The sequence below is a fragment of the Phyllostomus hastatus genome, unplaced genomic scaffold (assembly GCF_019186645.2).
Source record: "Phyllostomus hastatus isolate PE091 unplaced genomic scaffold, TTU_PhHast_1.1 phas_scaffold_345, whole genome shotgun sequence".
Lineage (NCBI taxonomy): Eukaryota > Metazoa > Chordata > Mammalia > Chiroptera > Phyllostomidae > Phyllostomus > Phyllostomus hastatus.
Genome location: NW_025334024.1, coordinates 18,083,285 through 18,102,039, shown reverse-complemented (window position 1 = coordinate 18,102,039; position 18,755 = coordinate 18,083,285). Strand labels below are relative to the sequence as shown.

Below are 18,755 nucleotides of genomic sequence, written 5' to 3'. Positions count from 1 at the left end.
AACCAAAGCATCGCAGGTTCGATTCCCAGTCAGGGCACATGCCTGGGTTGCAGGCCACGGCCCCCAGCAACCACACATTGATGTGTGTCTCTCTTTCTCCCTCCCTTCCCTCTCTAAAAATAAATAAATAAAATCTTAAAAATAAAATAGGACCCAACTACATAATATCTGTAAGACACTCTCCTCAAATATAATGATATAGGTAGCTTAGAAGTAAAATGATGGCAAAAATGAACCATACAATCACCAATCAGAGAAAGCTGGAGTGGCTAAATTAACATCAGACAAAGAAGACTTCAGAGAACAGAAAACAACCAGGGATTAAAAAAAGGCAAATTACATTTTAAAAAGTGACTCAATTCACGAATAAGATATAATAATCCTAAATGTGTACTAATCATGGAGACTTAAAAACATATGAAGCAAAAACTGATCAGTGAAATAAAAACCTATGTTCAAACAGAAACTGTGTATGAACGTTTACAGAGCTCCATTCATAATCAGCAAAAACTGTAAACAACCCCAATGCCCTTCAACAGGTAAATGAATAAATGTGGCACATACCTACAATGGAGAACTAGTCAGCAATGAAAAGGAATAAACTATTGATTAAATGACATGAATGAATCTCACATGCATGGCACTGAGTGAAAGACAGTCTGAAGTTTGAATCCTCCACGATCCCACTTAGACGGCATTCTGGACAAGACAAAACTGCAGTGACAGGGAGCAGACGGGAGGTTGTCAGGGTCTGGGTGTGACTAGACGAGGGGAATGAGGAAGTTTTGTGGGCTGAGACTGTTCTGTATCCTAATCGTAGTGGCTACATGGATGTCTGTATGTATTAAAACTCATAGAACGGTACATCAAAAACAAGTAAATTTTATTGCATTTTAATTTTTTAAAAAAGCCCATGTGGAGACCACCAACATCCTTGGCACGTGTCCAAATTCCATAGCTCAAACTTGGGCAGTTTTCTTATGCTCTCAGAAAGAAAATGGTGTGCATTCCCTTATTAGGTTTTTTTCCTTGTTTCATTCGAAACCACGATATGAAAAATTCTAAATTAACTTTTTAAATTTTATTTATTTATTTACTTTTAGAGAGAGGGGAAAAGAGGGAGAAAGTGAGGGAGACAAACATTAACATGCGAGAGAAACACTGATCAGCAGCCTCCCACGTGCCCCCAACCGGGGACCACAACCCAGGCGTGTAACTGGGAATGGAACCTGCCACCCTTTGGCGTGAAGGACAGTGCCCAACCCACTAAGCCACACCAGTCAGGCAGGCCTCTAGAGTAGCTTTTAAGTGCTGTTTTTCCTGATTCAAAACACAGAATAGAAGGTTTCAATTTTGCTACTCAGTCATGAAACAAAACAAAAAAGTATTCTAAGGAAAGAAACAGATCAATTTCCAAAATGGCAACCAAAACAAAAGCAGGACAGGGTAACCCAGCAGGCAGAGCCCCGCAAGGAGCACCTAAACCATGACCAGGCATAACGCTGGCACACTAGCTGTATACTTAAGGTCTGTGTGCTTTTCTGCATGTATACTGTGCTTCCACAAAAAGCTCTTAAAAGCAATGATATAAATGTATTTATAACAACAAAAAAAACCGCTTGTGCCACACCCAACGTATAATATTCCATTTTTACAAGTATGAACACACAGGAACAAAATCTAAAACAATATAAAGCTATTCATGGAAGGTCTCTAACTACTGAGAATACCGGTGACTTTTAATGTTTTATTCATTTTTTTGTACAATAGCCTGATTTTTTTTAAACAGACACAATACTTTTATAATCAGAAAATATTTTTTCCCATTTTGGAAAATAGCATTCCAGTTAAAAATGTGGTATTTGTATGGCAGTTCCATTCAGGTACGCCTCAGACTGTGGTCCTTGACATGAAGGGGCTCTGTAAGCCTCACATAGCACCGGCGTTCCAGAAGACACTTTACCAGATGTGCGGCTGGAACACGAAGAACAGAAATATGGAAAGCTCCTCCGGTGTCTCCAAGTGGGGAGGGGGAAAAAGCCAGGCGAGAGGCAAAGGTGTTTGGACGGAAGGAGGCCCGGGAGTGGTGGTGGAGAGGTGGTGGAGAGGCAGGGTGGAGCCTGATGTGGAACGAAGGCAGGGGAGTGACCTGAGGAGGAGACCAGGATGCCCGGGAGGGGTGTGAAGACAAGGGGAGAGCTGAAGCGAAGGCTTGTGATGGGGACAGCCAGAGTCATTTCACAGGAAAGGATCAGCATGCCAACATACCACCAAGAGCTGTTCCATCCCTCCTCCTCCCCTGCCGTCCTCACCCCTACGAGAAGTGACCCTAGGCTGTTCCTTGTGCAGGGGTGCCATGCTCAGTACCCTGAGTGCACAAGGTGGGTAAGCTAGCCAAGCATCTCCGGGAAAGCCCCGCCCAGATAGAGACAGTGTGGTCATCGGGCCACTCAGACGTGCTCTCTGGAATTTAACCAGAGTCAGCAAGTTAGCGTCAGACCTGGAATGATTTTAAATAGATAATCTATCCATAATATGTATGAATATATGTCTATCAGAAAATGCAATGCCTACAACTTTGCCTAAGCATTTTTATGACTCCTGTGACCTTTAAGAGTTGCTTTTTGGGTTGTTCTGTCATTTACAGAAAATACCTCAGGGTTCCTACTGGAGCCTGAACGCTGTCCCGCACTTTGGCACAGGTGCGGAACAGCGAAACATGGTTTGTTCTGTGGGGCCGCTTACAGGGCATTCCTACAGCAAGGGGTTGTGTCTCCACTGCCCACAGGTCAGCAGTGATGCTTTCCACGCACCTCCTCACACTCTGTTTACTTTCCAACAGTGTTTTCCTCGGCCAGTTCTCTCTTCTTGGAAGCAACCAAGCAGAAAGTTCACATTTTATGAAGAAAACCGGTACCTGCTTCGGCCAGGTTTTCAACCACCACTCAGGTTCTTGACCAGACCTACTCCCGGGATTCTTTCAGGTCGGTGGCAGCCGGTCCTCGGCTATCGAGACAGACACAGTGCCGCAGGGTGCCCTCCACAGTGGGACCATGGCCCCCCACTCCTCAGACGGAGGCCGGAGGCCGTCAGTGCTCTAAGCCCCGGCCAGAGAAGCCTGATGGACAGACACTCCTCCACGACACACCCGGCTAGCAGAGGATGGAGCAGCTGGGGGGCCTCGGGCTAGACTGGGGCCAGCAGGGAGCAGAGCCCAGTCCCCTTTCAGATGTGATTAGGTCGCAGTCCAGTCTGTGAGGGGAGCACATGGGCCCTCTGTGGCCCACGAGCCAAGGGCTGCCTTTTGCCTGAGTAGCCTGAAAGGAAGAGTCCCCTTGAATGAAGCACTGACTCAGGGTAAAACCCCCAAGACTCATGAGGCCCAGCTCTTTGGCCCTCTCTGGATCGCGCCAAGGCCTGGCTCACCTGGTCCTGAGCACACCCAAAAGGAACCCATGTGTCCGTTCCTGGCAACTCAGTGTTGGCCCACAGCGCAGGGATGGGCTAGGCCTTGGGAGCAGCCCACCCAATCACACATCCAGGCAGGACCTCCTAGAGTGGAAGCTGTATCTGGTTATCTGCACCGACCTGGACTACCCACTGCACACCATCCATTGTTTGACGGTGTTCCAATGACAGTTTAGGTTCTGAGCAGGACTGAAAGCTTTTAATTTCAACAAGGGAGCTCTTTCTGAAATAACGGAGCAGGTTACCTTTTTATCTGTGCTCATCACTCAGTCATGCACTGTTGAATGCATCGGCATCGACATGCCTCGCTGAGGACCACACAGGATGAGGGAAGGCCCGGCACATGCCTACTAATTCAAAATAAGTCTGTTTAAAATACTGTATCTGGGAAATTAAATTTAAAGTTTATATTTTTGTTTTATTTGGTCTTATTTAAAAATACACGCTCTGCCCTGGCTGGTGTGGCTCAGTGGATTGAGGCCTGGCCTGTGAACCAAAGGGTCACCAGTTCAATTCCCAGTCAGGGCACATGCCTGGGTTGCGGGCCAAGTCCCCAGTAGAGGGAGCACAAGAGGCAACCACACATTGATGTTCTCTCCCTCTCTTCCTCCTTCCCTCCCATTCTCTAAAATAAATATATAAAATCTTAAAAAAAAAAGACACTCTCCTATCTAGCTTATTATCCCAGTTAAGCCATGTCTCTAGAATAAGTTTCCCACTTAAATAAGATCCAAGCTGCTCCATACAGCACGTGTGCCAGTCAGAAACAGATCCCAGTCCGGGCTTGACGAGAGGGCAGCAAATTGACAATGGCACCCCTCTGGGCTAACGAACTGGGAATGGCAACCCTTCCTCCCACTGGATCCCGCTCAGGGCCAGGGTATGTGCCCTCACAGGCAGAGCACGCGGCTGGTTCTCAGCCTCCCCCACCCTCCCAGCTAGATTCACTGCGCAGTGCACAGCATGCAAACTGTACAAAGGAGCCTTGAACGACAGAGATTTAGAACAGGATATTGGGGACTTGCTTTGTTTCTCTCTGACAGTAATATTGCTGAAATCCTATATTTGACAGGACTTTTTTTTAAAGATTTTATTTTTTTATTTTTAGAGAGGGGGAAGGGAGGGAGAAAGAGAAGGGCAGAAACATCGATGTGAGAGAGAGACATTGATCAGTTGCCTCTTGCACACGCCCCGACAGGGCACCAAACCCACAGCCCAGACATGCGCCCTGAGTGGGAATCAAACCGGCAGCCTTTTGCTTTGAAGCGTGATGCCCGACCAACTGAGCCGCATTGGTCAGGCAGGGCTCAGCAGGTCCTGATGATGTGTGTGGTAAGTATTAAGGAGTTTACTGTTGTCAACAGGTGGAATTATTTCAAAATTTTTAACTTTGTTTTCATTTATATTGATCTGCTCTGAGACACAATGGCTGATTCTATAGTCCATTAAAAAAGAGAAAGAGAAAAAAGCAGGTATCCTGCAGAACTCCATACTAGATACATAAGAGAGGCTCCACAAACCACTGTCCCAGCCGGGCTCCCCCAGATCTCCCTCCACCATGCACTCTGTCAGCCTTTATCGAGCACCACACCGGCTCCACCCTCATCACCACCTGCACCACGGTCACGCAGTCCAGGACCATGCAAAGAGAACCACGTGGATGTATTCACCTGTCTTAAGTGGGGGGTCTGTTTTCCAGTCTGACCTACAAAATCATACTCTAAAAGAATATAAACCAATTTGCTGGCAAATTATCCTGACCTCAATCTATTTTCAGAGAAATTAAGGAACTAAAAGGCAATTTTATACCTGCAAACATTACGGTTTTGTTACAATCCAAACTTTAGAGCTCCCAAGTCAGGTGCCCGCCCTTGGGCAATATGCCTCAGTTAGTTAAACACCTGCACTTTATTTTTTATTACATTTTATTGATTATGCTATTACAGTTGGCCCAATTTCCCCCCCTTTGCCCCCTTCCACCCAGCATGCCCCACTCCCTCACGCAGTCCCCACACCAATGTTCACGTCCATGGGTCATGAGTGTAAGTTCTTTGGCGACTCCATTTCCTGTGCTGTACTTTTACATCCTCCCCACTGGTGATTCCATAACTACCTATTTGTACTTCTTAATCCCCTCACCTCCTCACCCGTTCCCCCACACCCACTCCCATCTGGCAACCATCAAAATGCTCTCCAAATCCATGCTGTCTCTGTCCTTGTTTGCTTAGTTTGTTAGATTCAATTGTTGATAGGTTTGTATTTATTGCCATTTTATTGTTCATAGTTTTGAACTTCTTTTTCTTAAATAAGTCCCTTTAACATTGCATGTAACAACAGTTTGGTGATGATGAACTCCTTTAGTTTTTTCTTGTCTGGGAAGATCTTTATCTGACCTTCTATTCTAAATGATAGCTTTGCTGGGTAGATCAATCTTGGCTGTAGGTCCCTGCTTTTCATGACTTTGAATATTTCTTGCCAGTCCCTTCAACATGTAATCAATGTAAAAAAAAACTGTTACTTTACACTTTTCCCTACTACCTCTTTAAACTCACACACATACTTTATACTTACACACACCTCAGTTCACACCAGCCACATGTCAAGGGCTCCACACCCACGGCTCTAACCGCTCCCCATCTCCTTCAGAGAATCCAAACCCATTAACCTCACAAATCAGGCCCTTTCCAGCCTGGGTCCCTCACCTCTCCCCAGACCCTCCCCTTCCACACCTTTGCCTGGTGAACGAACGATGCTTCATTCGTCTCCTTACCACCCCTTTCTGAGGCTTGCCCTGGACCCCCAGAACCTGGCATGTTCCTTCTCACAGGACACACCATACCTTACGCCGGGCACTGGCATCAACACTCAGCACGTGACTGTGCCCGTTTCCCAGAAGGCCACCGAGCTTCCTCGCCATGCCCGTGGTGCGCAGCCTCTAAGCACCACATTCCGGTGAGTGGGACGGTTTGTGGACTTCCTCCGCACCATACCACACCCTCCCCCCGAAGTAGACTGGGGGTCCCTTGGAGGCAGGATTGTCACCCTACTCACGCATGTCTGACAGTGCCTGCCCCCACCCAGGCAGTCAAACATACATAAAGTGCAGATTTTTTTAAAGGGAGAGAATGTGTCAGAATTTTCCCGAACATCTAGCTACTGATCTTGATCTACCTCCGAAGTTATTTACCCAACTCTCAATCTCAAAGGACACACACGTACAGGGTTCGGACCAAAGAGGGTTGAAGGAGACAAGCTGAAGAAGCAACCACTGCTGGAAGAGCCATTGTTCCTGGGGTTTGTTCTTCTTTTTTTTTTTTTCCATTGGCACAAAAATCTTTTAGCCTTAAACTGTTTTTCATAGCTGTGCTGGAATAAACGAGAAACCACAAAAATGAAGGCTTCCACTAGGCCAGTCATCAAATCGCAACGGCAAGAAAGAAATCCTCCAAAACTATCCATATTTGATGAAACTCTGATCACGTTAAGTGTGTATTAACCCATTTAATTCCCAAACTTAACCAATCATTTGAAGTGCTCAGAGACAAAATCCCGCATTGCCATATTTCTGGCGGTCCCCTCCCGCCTCCAGAAGATAGAGGCCTCGCTCCCCAGCCCCCATGAATGGCTGTTCTTTTATTTTAATCACAGACCTTCATAAAAACAACCACTAGAATGCTCGTCTCAACCCCAGTTGTAACTCCTCCTTTATACATGTTAAGTGTCTGCTCTAAAGATTCTCAAAATGTTCACTTGGCAGATCCTGAGCGACCCTCTCTCCCGACATGTTAAGCAGAAAGCAGACAACTTCAATAATTACAGAATCCCTGGTTTTCCTTTTACACTTCCCTGAGCAAAAGGCCTGGCAAAGCCTCTCATGGTTCTCCCTCTTTTACAAAAATCTGTCTCCTAAGCAAAAGCTTCTGTTTCCTAGTAGCAGTGAATACACTTTTAAACTCACAGTTAAAAAAAGAAAAAAATAATTACAATGGCATTTTATTTCCATACTTCCTCCCCAACATTTTCCACCTAGAACAGAGAGTCCAGAAGCTTATTTATCCATAAATATATAAATAGGTTATTTTTCCCTATGGGTCTCATGTTTTCAAATAAGGTGACCCTGACCTTACAAACTACATTAAGTAATATCCATTTTTCCTTTATGAAACAGATAAGTCTATTTGTCTACTCAACTGTTGATTCTTGCCTTACTATGTGCCGGGCACTATTTTAAACACTGGATAAAGCAGGAAACTTAAAATACAACACCTCTGCTCTCATGGAGTTGACCGAGTCAGGCCGCAGACAAAGCAAGGTGAGGGGGACAGAGTAGGGACGGGAGAGCATCCTCCTTTCTTTCTTCCTTTTTTTTCAGATTTTATTTTTAGAGAAAGAGGACAGAGGGAGAGAAACACTGATGCCAGAGAGAAACATCAGTCAATTGTCTCTCGCATGTGCCCCAACCTGGAGCTGAACACATACCCAGCTATGTGCCCTGACTGGGAATTGAACTGGTGACCTCACGATTCTTGGGACGACGCAACCAACTGAGCCACATGGATCAGAGCTAAGAGTGTCCTACTTTAGATAGGGTGGACAACAATTCTGAAGACCAGAGCCAAGCGGGCATTTTTGGGAAAGGGTTGGGAGGCAGGGGATGAAAGAATAAAATCTCAAATGCAAAGAGCATGTTAATCAAAATGTTAAAGCTTCTGATCAACATGACATAACCAGTACCATAAAACTCCAATAAAAAAAAAGGCCCTATTCTGTTTAGTGCATTTATATTAGACTTTTTGAAATATAATTAGTGCCTAGCCTCCCAGTCTGACTCTCAATCCTCCATTTCTACAGCAATAAACTCGGGGGCTCCCTGGGGGCTCCCTAGGGGCTCCCCTCTGAAAACCGGCGGCAGACCCCATCGTTTTAGGTGAGGAGACAAGGCCGCACACGAGAGGCACTGTGATGAGGGCTGGGCGCCCCCTTTGAGCAAGAATTTTTCACACAAAAATCCTCCCATCAAGAAGGTCAACTGCTTAAAAATTAGACACATTTCCAAAGACTAAAAAAGCACGACCTTGCCCCAAAGGAGGTATCTCCTTCTGAATTCTGTACCCTTCCCCTCACCCCTCCCCTCTTCAGCCAGCTGCAGGCCAGCTCCAGCCCTGGACAGCTCTGAACTGAGCCTCTGGAAGTTTCACTTGGCTCTTCGCCACCCCACGAGATGCTGAGGCCATCCCCGGGGCCGGGGCACCTCGCCCTGGCATTCTCTGCCTTTCCCAGCCCACCCTGCCTCCTTCTGGGCCCTCTAGGTCCCACCCTGCTAGGGGACCCAAGCCCCGGCTCATCTCATCCTGCGTTTCACTTCTCCTACATACACAACCCATCCCTCAGCAGCAATCTTATTTTCCAAACAAAAGCCTCCAGACACAGGGTCAATGCATGGATACTTGTTATAGGAATTACTCTCATTTCAATGCTTGGAACAGCTCATAGTTCAAAGCCAGTAATTTGTCAAAACTTAGCACGTATTTACACAGAGGCTAATGAGACGGCACAGGAAACGGGGACCGTCTGGGAAAATTTAGGCTGTGCTCACGGTCACGGGCCTCGGACTACTGCCTTATTCTCTAACAAACATCTTTATTTTCCGAGGAAATCTGACCTCATCCTACAAAAAGATCTGGCGTTCCTTTCAGGAACAAGAATAAAGAGGCAGTGACAGTGGCTGTGAGCGGAAGGCCAAAAGGCTGGTATTCCCAGGTTATTTCAACAGCTCGGGGCGCTAACAGGATCATGGTGGAAAACAGTCAGCCTCGACCGCCACGCAGACCTCTGCCCTTAACGGGGTGGGTGCCACACGTGCTGCAGCCCAGGCAAACCCAGAACTACCTCTCGGCTAGAAACAGGCCCCTCTCCAGCGTGTTTCCACCGGGAGGAAGGGGCCTCTTGGGTCCGGCAGGGCACAGACCCTCCTGTCCTCGCCTCCTCCTCTAAGCATCCTCTGAAGTGCCATGAGCTGGGAAAGGCTCTTACCACTTTCTGTTTAGGAACATGGTCCTGCAGGGCTGTCAACAGAGAAATCACTTGGCCTTCTGACCCACGGGGAGCCAGAAGGCTTTACCAAGCTCATGGTTGCCCACTGGTTAGTGCCTGTGGGTAAGCAAGACATGCAGATACGTTATAGAGAAAAATGCTGAGCAAGTCCATAATTTTTTAAATGTTCAGAAAATGTTTTAAATATATTTTATTGATTATGTTATTCCAGTTGTTTTTTCCCCCTTTGCCCCTCTAGCACCACCTGGTACCACCATTCCCTCTAGCAATCTCTCCACCTTAGTTCATATCCATGGGTCATGTATGAGTTCTTTGGCTACTCCATTTCCTATGCTGTTCTTAACCTCCCCCTGTATACTTCGTACCTAATTATGCTTCTTAGTCCCTGCACCTTTTCCCCATTCTCCCCTTTCCCCTCCCAGCTGATAACCCTCCCTGTGATCTCCATTTCTGTGATTCTGTTCCTGCTCTGCTCGTTTGCTTAGTTTGTTCTTCTGATTCAGTTGTTGATAGTTGTGAATTTGTTGCCATTTTAATGTTCATACCTTTGATCTTATTTTTCTTATTACATAGTTTCCTTTAACATTTCATAGAATAGTGGCTTGGGGATGGTGAACTCCTTTAGCTTTACCTTGTCTGGGAAGCACTTCATCTGCCCTTCCATTCTAAATGGTAGCTTTGCTGGATAGAGGAATCTAGGCTGTAGGTCCTTGCTTTTCACCACTTTGAAACTTCTTGCCAGTCCCTTCTAGCCTGCAAAGTTTCTTTTAAGAAATCAGCTGATGGTCTTATGGGATCTCCTTTGCAGGTAATTGTCTGTTTTTCTCTTGCTGCTTTTAAGACTCCCTCTCTACCTTCAACCTTTGGCATTTTCATTATGCTGTGTCTCAGTGTGGTCCTCTTTGGGTCCACCTTGTTTGGAACCCTCTCTGCTTCCTGGGCTTGTATGTCTATTTCCTTCACCAAATTAGAGAAGTTTTCTTTATTTTTTCAAATAAGTTTTCAATTTCTTACTCTTCCTCTTCTCCTTCTAGCACCCCGATGATTTGGACATTGGTACATTTGGAGATGTCCCAGAGGCTCCTTATTCTAGCCTCATTTTTTGGAATTCCTTTTTCTTCTTGCTGTTCTGATTGAATGCTTTTTTTCCTTATGTTCCAAATCACTGATCTGATTCTCGGCTTCATCCCCTCCACTGTTGGTTCCCTGTAGATTCTTCTTTATTTCACTTACCACAACCTTCATTTCTGCCTGGGTCTTTTTCATGCTGTTGGGGTAGCCAGTGAGTTCTTGGAGCATCCTGACAACCAGTGTTTTGCACTCTGTGTCTGATAGGTTGCTTGTCTCCGTTTCGTTTAGTTCTTTTTCTGGAGTTTTGCTCTTTCATTTGGGCCATATTTCTTTGTCTCCTGAATTGGCAGCCTCCCTGTGTTTGTTTCCATGTATTAGGTAGCACTGCTCTGACTCCCTGTCTTAGAAGTGTGGCCTATTGTGGGGAGGAGCCTTAGGTATCACGAGGGCAGGACAGCCCATTTCACCACTTTGTGGCTCTGTGTGGGGGAGGGCTCAGAGGAAGGACAATGCCTCTGCCTGGCCTCTGGAGATGTGCCCAGGACAAAGCTGTCTCTCAGCACTTGCCCTGTTGCCAGTCACTTTGCTTTCCCCCTGTGTGCCACTTGTGCCCTTCCAGCTGTTGCCCTGGTGCTGAATCCCAGAGGGGTTTGGTCTGCATCAGTCCTGAGACCTTTGTGGGCCCTTTAAGAGGAGTCTCCTGAGAATCCTGCATTTTCTTCTGCCATCCCAACCCCCACTGGTTTTTACAGCCAGAAGTTATGAGACTTATTTTCCTGGTGCTGGAACCCTGGGCTGGGATCACTCGCTCCCAAGGTATCCCTCCTGATTTTTATCCACCACACGTGAATGTGGGACCACCCATTCCACTGCCTCTCCATCCGCTCTGCCCCTCCTACCCATCTGGATGAATGTGGCTTCTTTAAATTCTTGGTTGTTGGACTTCCATACAGCTCAGTTTTCTGATGAAACTGGGTATAGTCTACTTGCAATTTTTGCTGTAGTTGTGCAAGGAGGCAAAGCATGTTTACCTATACCTCCATTTTGATCGAAAGTCTAAATGTTCAGAAATTTAATGATATTGCCCTTTGATCTAATAAAAACACTCCTTGAAATGTAACAAAAAAATAACAATTGAAAAGAAGAATTCAACCTATTTAATGAATCTTTCTTCCTTATAGAAAAAAAAATGGAAACCATCATCAGGGGATCTTATGAAGCCTTTGAAAGAAAAATAAATCCCAAAGTTATTTTCATTCAACTCTGTCATACTAAAAATTTTTCTCCTGATTTCCCTCGATGTTTCAATGTGTTTTCACTGAGATATAATTCACATGTAAGATTAGTTTCAGGTGTACAGGGATTATATATTTGTATATGTTGCCTACTGATCTCCACCATCAGTCTACTTAACATCTGTCACCATACAGCTTTCTTTCCTGTGTGAGGACTTTAAGACCTCTCACACAGGTAAGATATGACTATCTTACCAACTCTTAAACATGCAACACAGAATTATTAACTACAGCCACCCTGGTACGTACTGCATTATATCCCCACACAATGTTTTAACTAATAAACGAGGGTTAAATTCCTTTCTAGTGAAAGAAATGTTGCCATTCGCTTCAACAAATAGATTAAGCACTCCTATTTGTGCAGAATGCTTACTTTTTTTAAACAGGAAAACACTGGAAAAAACTTAAGCTTCAAGTTCCTTTAAGTTCTGCATTATCTAAATAATTCTCCTCAAAGGCCTCCAAATTATAAAGTAAGGGCAGTAATAAAAGGTTAATTAGAGATTATGGTCAGTATATTAGCTCAAGGCTAACCTATACTAAAGTAAAGCTAATTACAGCTAACATTTTAGTAATTTTTGAGTAGAAGGTATTTGCATGTGGCATGCAATTCAAAAAGTATGAAAAGCTATGCAGTGAAAAGAAAATCTCCCTTCCACCTTGGCCCTCAGCCACCCAGTCTCTCACTTGTGTCCTTCCAGGGATACTCTACAGGGCCGACAGGTTTGGGGACTTGGTATATGAGAGACACTTTGCTAAAGACTTTGAATGGAAGGCTCATTGTGCACGTAGCACTAATATCAGCCCAAATTTTCAAGTGAGGGGGCCTGCTTGTGGCCTAAAGAGAAGACACCACTGGCCAAAAGTCTCATGGTAATAAGAGACAAAGTCCATGTTCTTAGAACCCGTCCCCCTCCTCCCCGCCCCCACCCCCGTTCCCAGAACACTCATAAACACACAGAGCCCTTAAACAAAGGTGACTGCAGGTCATATTGTTCCCTCTGCCTGCACGCTCTTCCGCCTACCTTCGCCATCCCTTTGCCTAGCTAATTTGACTTTCCATACACATTTCCATACACAAGCAGCCTGCCTTTAAACACATTTTGCTGGGATTGTGGGATTGTGTTAAACATACGAATCAATTTGTGGAGAATTGGTATTTTCACAATATCGAGTCTTCTAATCCATGAGCAGAGTACGTCTGTCCACTCATTCTAGATCACCTTTGACTTCTTTGTCCAGCGTTAGCATTTTGTAGTTGCTGGTGTGCGGACCCTGTACGTGTTTTGTTAGGTTTACACCTAAGCATTTCATTCTTTTCAGAGCAACTGTAACTGATAGGGGTTTGTGTGTTCTTTCTAAATTTCAGTTTCCAATGATTTGTTGCTAGGATATAGGAATACAATTGATTTTTGTGTGTTGGCCTTGATTTCTGCAATCTTGCTAACTCTCTTATTAGTCCCAGGAGCTTTTCACAGATTCCCACGGGGCTGTCTACACAGACAATCATGCCATCTGCAAAGAGGGACAGTTGTTCTTTCTTTTCAATCTGTATGCCTTCTATTTATTTTGCTTGCATTGGGTAGCACTTCCAGCAGGATGGAGAATACAGTGGTGAGAGCAGACGTCATTGCCTTGTTCCCCTTTTGGGGCAAAGTATTCACCCTTCTAACCACTATGCTAACTGCACCTATGTATGTTGGCTGTAGATTTTCGGCAGATGCCACTCTTCAGGTTGAGAAAGTTCCCTTCTCGTACTAGTTTGCTGGTAGCTTTTTTCATGAATGGATGTTGAATTTTGTCAAATGTTTTTTCTGTACCCACTGACATGATTGTGTGGTTTTTGTTAAGCTGTTCATATGGTAGAATACAACTATTGATTTTGTAAAAGTGGAAGTCTTTTGTTCCTGGGGTAAATCACAAGTGATGTGGCGTACTATTCTCTTCACATAATGTTGCTGGATTTGATTTCCTAATATTCTGTTGAGGACTTCTGTGTCTGTGTTCGTGAGGACAATTGGTTTGTAGTGTTCTTTTCTTAAACTGTCTTTATCTGGTTTTATTAAACAGGTGTGCATACTATATACTTTTCTGAGGTCTCAGATGACAATTCTACTATTTTTAATCATCATGAAAACTTAAGAGGTTTTATCTTTGCTTTTCTGATAGACTTTGCAAGTCCCTGATGAGAAAGACAACTCCCAAAGATAACAACAATCATCCTAAGGGAAAATGAGACTGTTTTACAATGAGCCACTATAGATCTGAGAATGCAATGCCATGAAACCCACAACTTTAGCACCATCACCTGCTCGACCCTCCCCTGCCCCAGCACATCCCCCAGAGAGTGGGATTTGTGAGGGCCTGTGCTGACTGGCGCTGGATGAAAAACAGACACGGTTTCCACCCAATAAAATATATATTATCATCTCACCCTGAAATGCAAATACTCACATTTGTCTTTGAGTTACCTAGGAAAGTACCTATCAAACAGTAACCCTTAATTCCTACAATTCCTAAAATGCTCAGTCATTCACCCACATGCTACTTACTGAGAAAGGCAAGACACAACACGGCTAAGAGATTTCAAGATCGGCAGAGCTAGAATTTGAATTTAAACATCTCCTATTACCCAACTTTGGTAGAAAAAGCCCTACACAAATGCAATGCAATGTCAGAAGGTCAAGCAGGTATGGGAGGGGCTCAAGAAAGGGATCTGAAGCAGAAGAGTTCTCTGAGGGGGCTTTTCGGAACTAAAATTCTGATTCTGCTCCTGGCACTTTTGAGAAGGCACATCCCCTCACTGCAGGAAGCTGGCAGGTCTGTTGGGTGAGGAGCAGGACATCCCCCAAAACTTCACACCTAGGAACAGCACCCTGCACACAAAGAAATCAAAACCCTGTATGTCTGTTGCTTAAGCATAGAAAAGTCACCCTAAAGGTCACCGGGCTGCGCAAAAACCACAGAAATGGCCTTGGATTCAAGGTTTCCTGCTCTGCTCTGTGAAACAACTCAAAATGATGTGTCTGGGAGGTGGCAGAGAGCGCACTCCAAAACCAGACTTCCTACATTCAAACCCCAGCTCTACCGTGCTGGCACGGGAGCCAGCACGGTAGAGCATGCCATGTGTGGCAGTATGCCTTTCCCTCATCCCCACCCCTAGAACAAAAGTCTGCTTCCAACAAAGGTGGTGGAGAACAATAGCCCAAGACCTACATTAACTACTTCATTAAAGAATGTCTAGGAGTAAAAACCAGTAAGCTCTCACAGAATCCACACTCATAAGGGAGAAGGTAATTTAAGCAATCGTTTAAACCAACCCTCTTTCCACAAAAAGTACATTTTTACTGTTTGATATAATCAACCACAGGACATATTCTCCCCAACTAAAAGATAGGTATGAGTTAATTTTTAAAAGATACAGTATATGAAAATGCAGTGATTCCTTTTCATGATATTCCAGATAACTTTTACTATTAAATAACATTCCATTTAAAATATCAATTTAAGTTTTAAATCGCTAGGAACCGACCTATCTTCCATTCAAATATACAATTATACTTTGGGGTTGGCATTTTCACCAAGCTGCTTTAAAGACAGGAAATACCAATTAGCAATAATGATGGCTAATGTTTCTTACACACTAACTAAGTACCTAACAAGCTTGGTGCTAATTTCCACATATTACAGAGTTTCACTCTCTTAACCCTTTGAGGGAGTATAGGCTCATTTCACAGAAAAACCTCAGCCTTGAGGGTGACTATTAACTGTTCTGATAGAGAACTGATTGCTAGAACCCGTGTGAGGTTTTAATGCGACAATGGCAGGAAAAGACAAACTTTAATGCGCATGTGAATCACCTGAAGAGATCTTGGGACTCAGAAAACCTGTGGGGAGGCCTCTCTGATTCTGCATTTCTGACGAGCTTTCCAGCGCCGGAGATGCTGCTAACCACACGCAGAGGAGCAAGGATCTACAGGTTGTAATGGGCCCCAGACCACAGGGAAATGCATACAAAAGCTAAAATGGAATAAAGCCAAACTTCTCTAAAAAAAAAACCACACAGTTAGAACTTATCCATACTTCTTGATGAAATTCTGAGCCTTCTAACATCTTAGAAGTATCTTCATAACGACTTCTTTTTCTTTCCAGTTTAAATCTAGATTCCAATTTCTTGGACTTTTGTGGGGCCTTTCCCCCTAAAAACCCTGATAGTTATCAAAGCTGAGAACCCAAGTACACAGAAGACTGTTTCAAGTCGCCATACCTTCCAAGCAGGTTCCCTCCCGCCCTTCACTCACCTCCACATAACCTTCTCTCTGTTTAAATTCTAGAGATCAGACGAATGGCAGAGTTAGGTGAGGTGTTAGGGGCTGGGCCCCAAAGCCCTTCCAGATGCCAAGGAAAGCTCTGAGTCGTTCCACCAAAATAACACCTTACAATACCACTGGCTTCCATTTCTGGCCTTAGGTGACAAAGTTCCAGCAATGAGGTGATAACTGCTGGATAACATTTTATACAAACTACTGGGTTTCAATTCTTTCCCCAGCTCTTTTGAGTGGCAAGTTCTATTTACTTTCAAAAGTCCACAGTGGAAACAAAGCAAGGTGCTTAACCAGGCCCCATACTCTACCTGGACCCGAGATGCCCCCCTGCTCTCTGATTCATTTCTGATTATTCGTGCTGTACTCAAACACTGGCTAGCTGCCTCTTTCAAAAGGCAGTTACACGCCTCCCCCCATCTCCTCCACCCTCTTTGCTAACAGCAAATGCATAACTACAGAGCCAACATATCTCAAAGAGCACTGCAGCTTACGGGAACAGGTCGGTTTAAAATTCTGGAAAGGGATGACCTACTGCTTTTGTCTTTCCTCAGAGCCCTTCAAAAATACCCTTCAACAGTCAGCAGAATAAGCATTTCACCCAGGAGAGATAAAACAGCCTAGGACCCTGCAATTTACAAACACTGAGACCTTTATTTAAAAGGTGTCCCCAAATGACGTTATTCCCAAGGCACGCTTATCTATGTACTCAAGTCAGCACAAGAAGCCCAAGGCTCGGAAGAAACAAAATGCACATACATTACAGCTCTGTGTAAATGGCTTCTCTGGCTGAGGAGTCTATAAAGTTCTGCTGCCTGGCCTCGCAGGAAGGCCTACCTGTGACAGGGAATATCCGGACAGCTTTTTCCTGAACTGGAGCATGCCCTGTCCACAGCAGAGCTAAAGAACTGCCCGGAGAGGCCTGCTACAAAACCACGAAAGAGGGGCTGAACTGACAGGCCCCTGCCTTGAGCACCCTGGAAGCTAAAAATAAGGATTCTGAGAAATGAGCTCTGCCATAGGCAAGTCCAACAGAAAGTTCTCTGTTTCTGTTACTTCCCAAACTGGCTGCCCTCCCAGAGTGATTTAACTCTGGGTACCAATTGGGCAAAGCCAGCCACCGTGCTGGGGCGGAGGAGTCAGGGATGCCGGTTCTGCCTAGGTTAATTAAGGAATCAAGCCTCTGCTGTGTAAACTGGAGGCTTCCCCACTGCATCTAGGCTACATGGCTCCATTCAACAAGCCTTTATTGAACGTCTATCTCATATGCCCGGCGCTGCTAGGAACCAGGGAGCAAACCGAGCCACGGTCCCCAGTGGCGGAAGCAGAGAAGGACCATCAGGAGGAGTGGAGGTTGTGCGGGCCCGAAAATCTGTCACAAGTTGCTATGACCAGCAGTGTCCAGGAGACAGCATAACCCTCAAACGGGCTCCGCGGACCACCAAGCCCGAGAGAGCGAAGGTAGGAAGGAGTAAGGCAGGTAGGCCAGGGGGCAGGTGTTCAGGTAGGAGGCGCACACCTGAGGCGGCAGAGCAGAGTTCCCAAGGGAGTGGGGAGGGCGGCCCTGGGACCACGGGAGAGAGAAGGGGTGCGTGGGGCAGGGGTCTGATCCCACGAAGCGGATGCGCGGCGGAAGCCAGCCGGGCCTGCGCCCCGGGAGCAGAGCAGGGGGAGAAGGCGCGCGGGTAGGCCGCCCGCCGTTACCTGGGGCCCCGCCCGACACCTACCACTTGGGCGACCTTGAGGCAGCCGAGAGCGCCGCGCAGGTAGTCGGGGTCGCAGCGCAGGCCAGCAAGCCCGCGGCGCTGGCTCACCGGCTCGGTGGTGGGCTGGTACGGGCTGCTGGCGCCCGAGATCATGGAGGTGCTCGAGGCCTCGCCCTCGAAGCCGTCCAGCTCCTCGCCGCTCCGCATGCTGCCGCCCGGCCCGGGCCGCCTCGCGCGGCCGGTCCCCGGCGCTCGGAGCTGGTGGTCTCAGCAGGGCCGCCGCATCGCCGCCGCCGCCCGACTGACCGCCTGCGGCCCGCCCCGCCGCCTCCTCCCCTGCGCCCGCCGCCCGCTGCGGCCGCGGTTCGGTCCGCTCGGGCTCGGCTCCCGCCGCCTCGGCAGCGGAAAGGAAAGGAGGCGGGAGCGGGTGGAGAGGGAAGGAGGCGGGAGCCGGCGCGGCGGGACGGGAGGAGGCGGAGCCAGTGCCCTCTCGCCGGCCGCTCGGAGGCGCTCCTAGGCTCCGGAGAGGCGGAGGTGACGGCCGGGCGCCGCGGACCTCTGGGGGCGGGGCGCCCTTAGGCCCCGCCCTCACCTGCCGGGGAGCGGGGGTGGGACTCGGCTCCGCGTCTGGCGATTCAAGGGTGCGAGGGTGGAAGTCGGGGAAGGGGTTCGGGGGACCCGAAGGAACCGGAGCTGAGGGGGAGGGTGGAGGTGGACCCAGGGGCAAGGAGTTGCTGTCCTAGGGAGCTGCTTCAGTTTTTCCTCTGGAGGATGTGGGGTCCTCTGCAGGTAGCCTGGGGTACTTCCCGGTGAAGACGGAGATGCGCTGCGTGTTTTGG

At 46.7% G+C, this 18,755-nt stretch overlaps 1 protein-coding gene across 1 annotated transcript in view; it reads right to left on the bottom strand.

Annotated features, from left to right (window-relative positions):
- The window catches only part of CMTM4 (CKLF like MARVEL transmembrane domain containing 4), a 56,323-nt gene extending 37,967 nt beyond the window's left edge, over positions 1-18,356 (bottom strand). Inside the window, exon 1 of the mRNA XM_045818378.1 lies at positions 17,938-18,356. Coding sequence (XP_045674334.1) covers positions 17,938-18,123 — 186 coding nt within the window. The 5' untranslated portion in view covers positions 18,124-18,356. The remainder of the gene's footprint in view (positions 1-17,937) is intronic.
- Between the last annotated feature and the right edge of the window lie 399 nt (positions 18,357-18,755).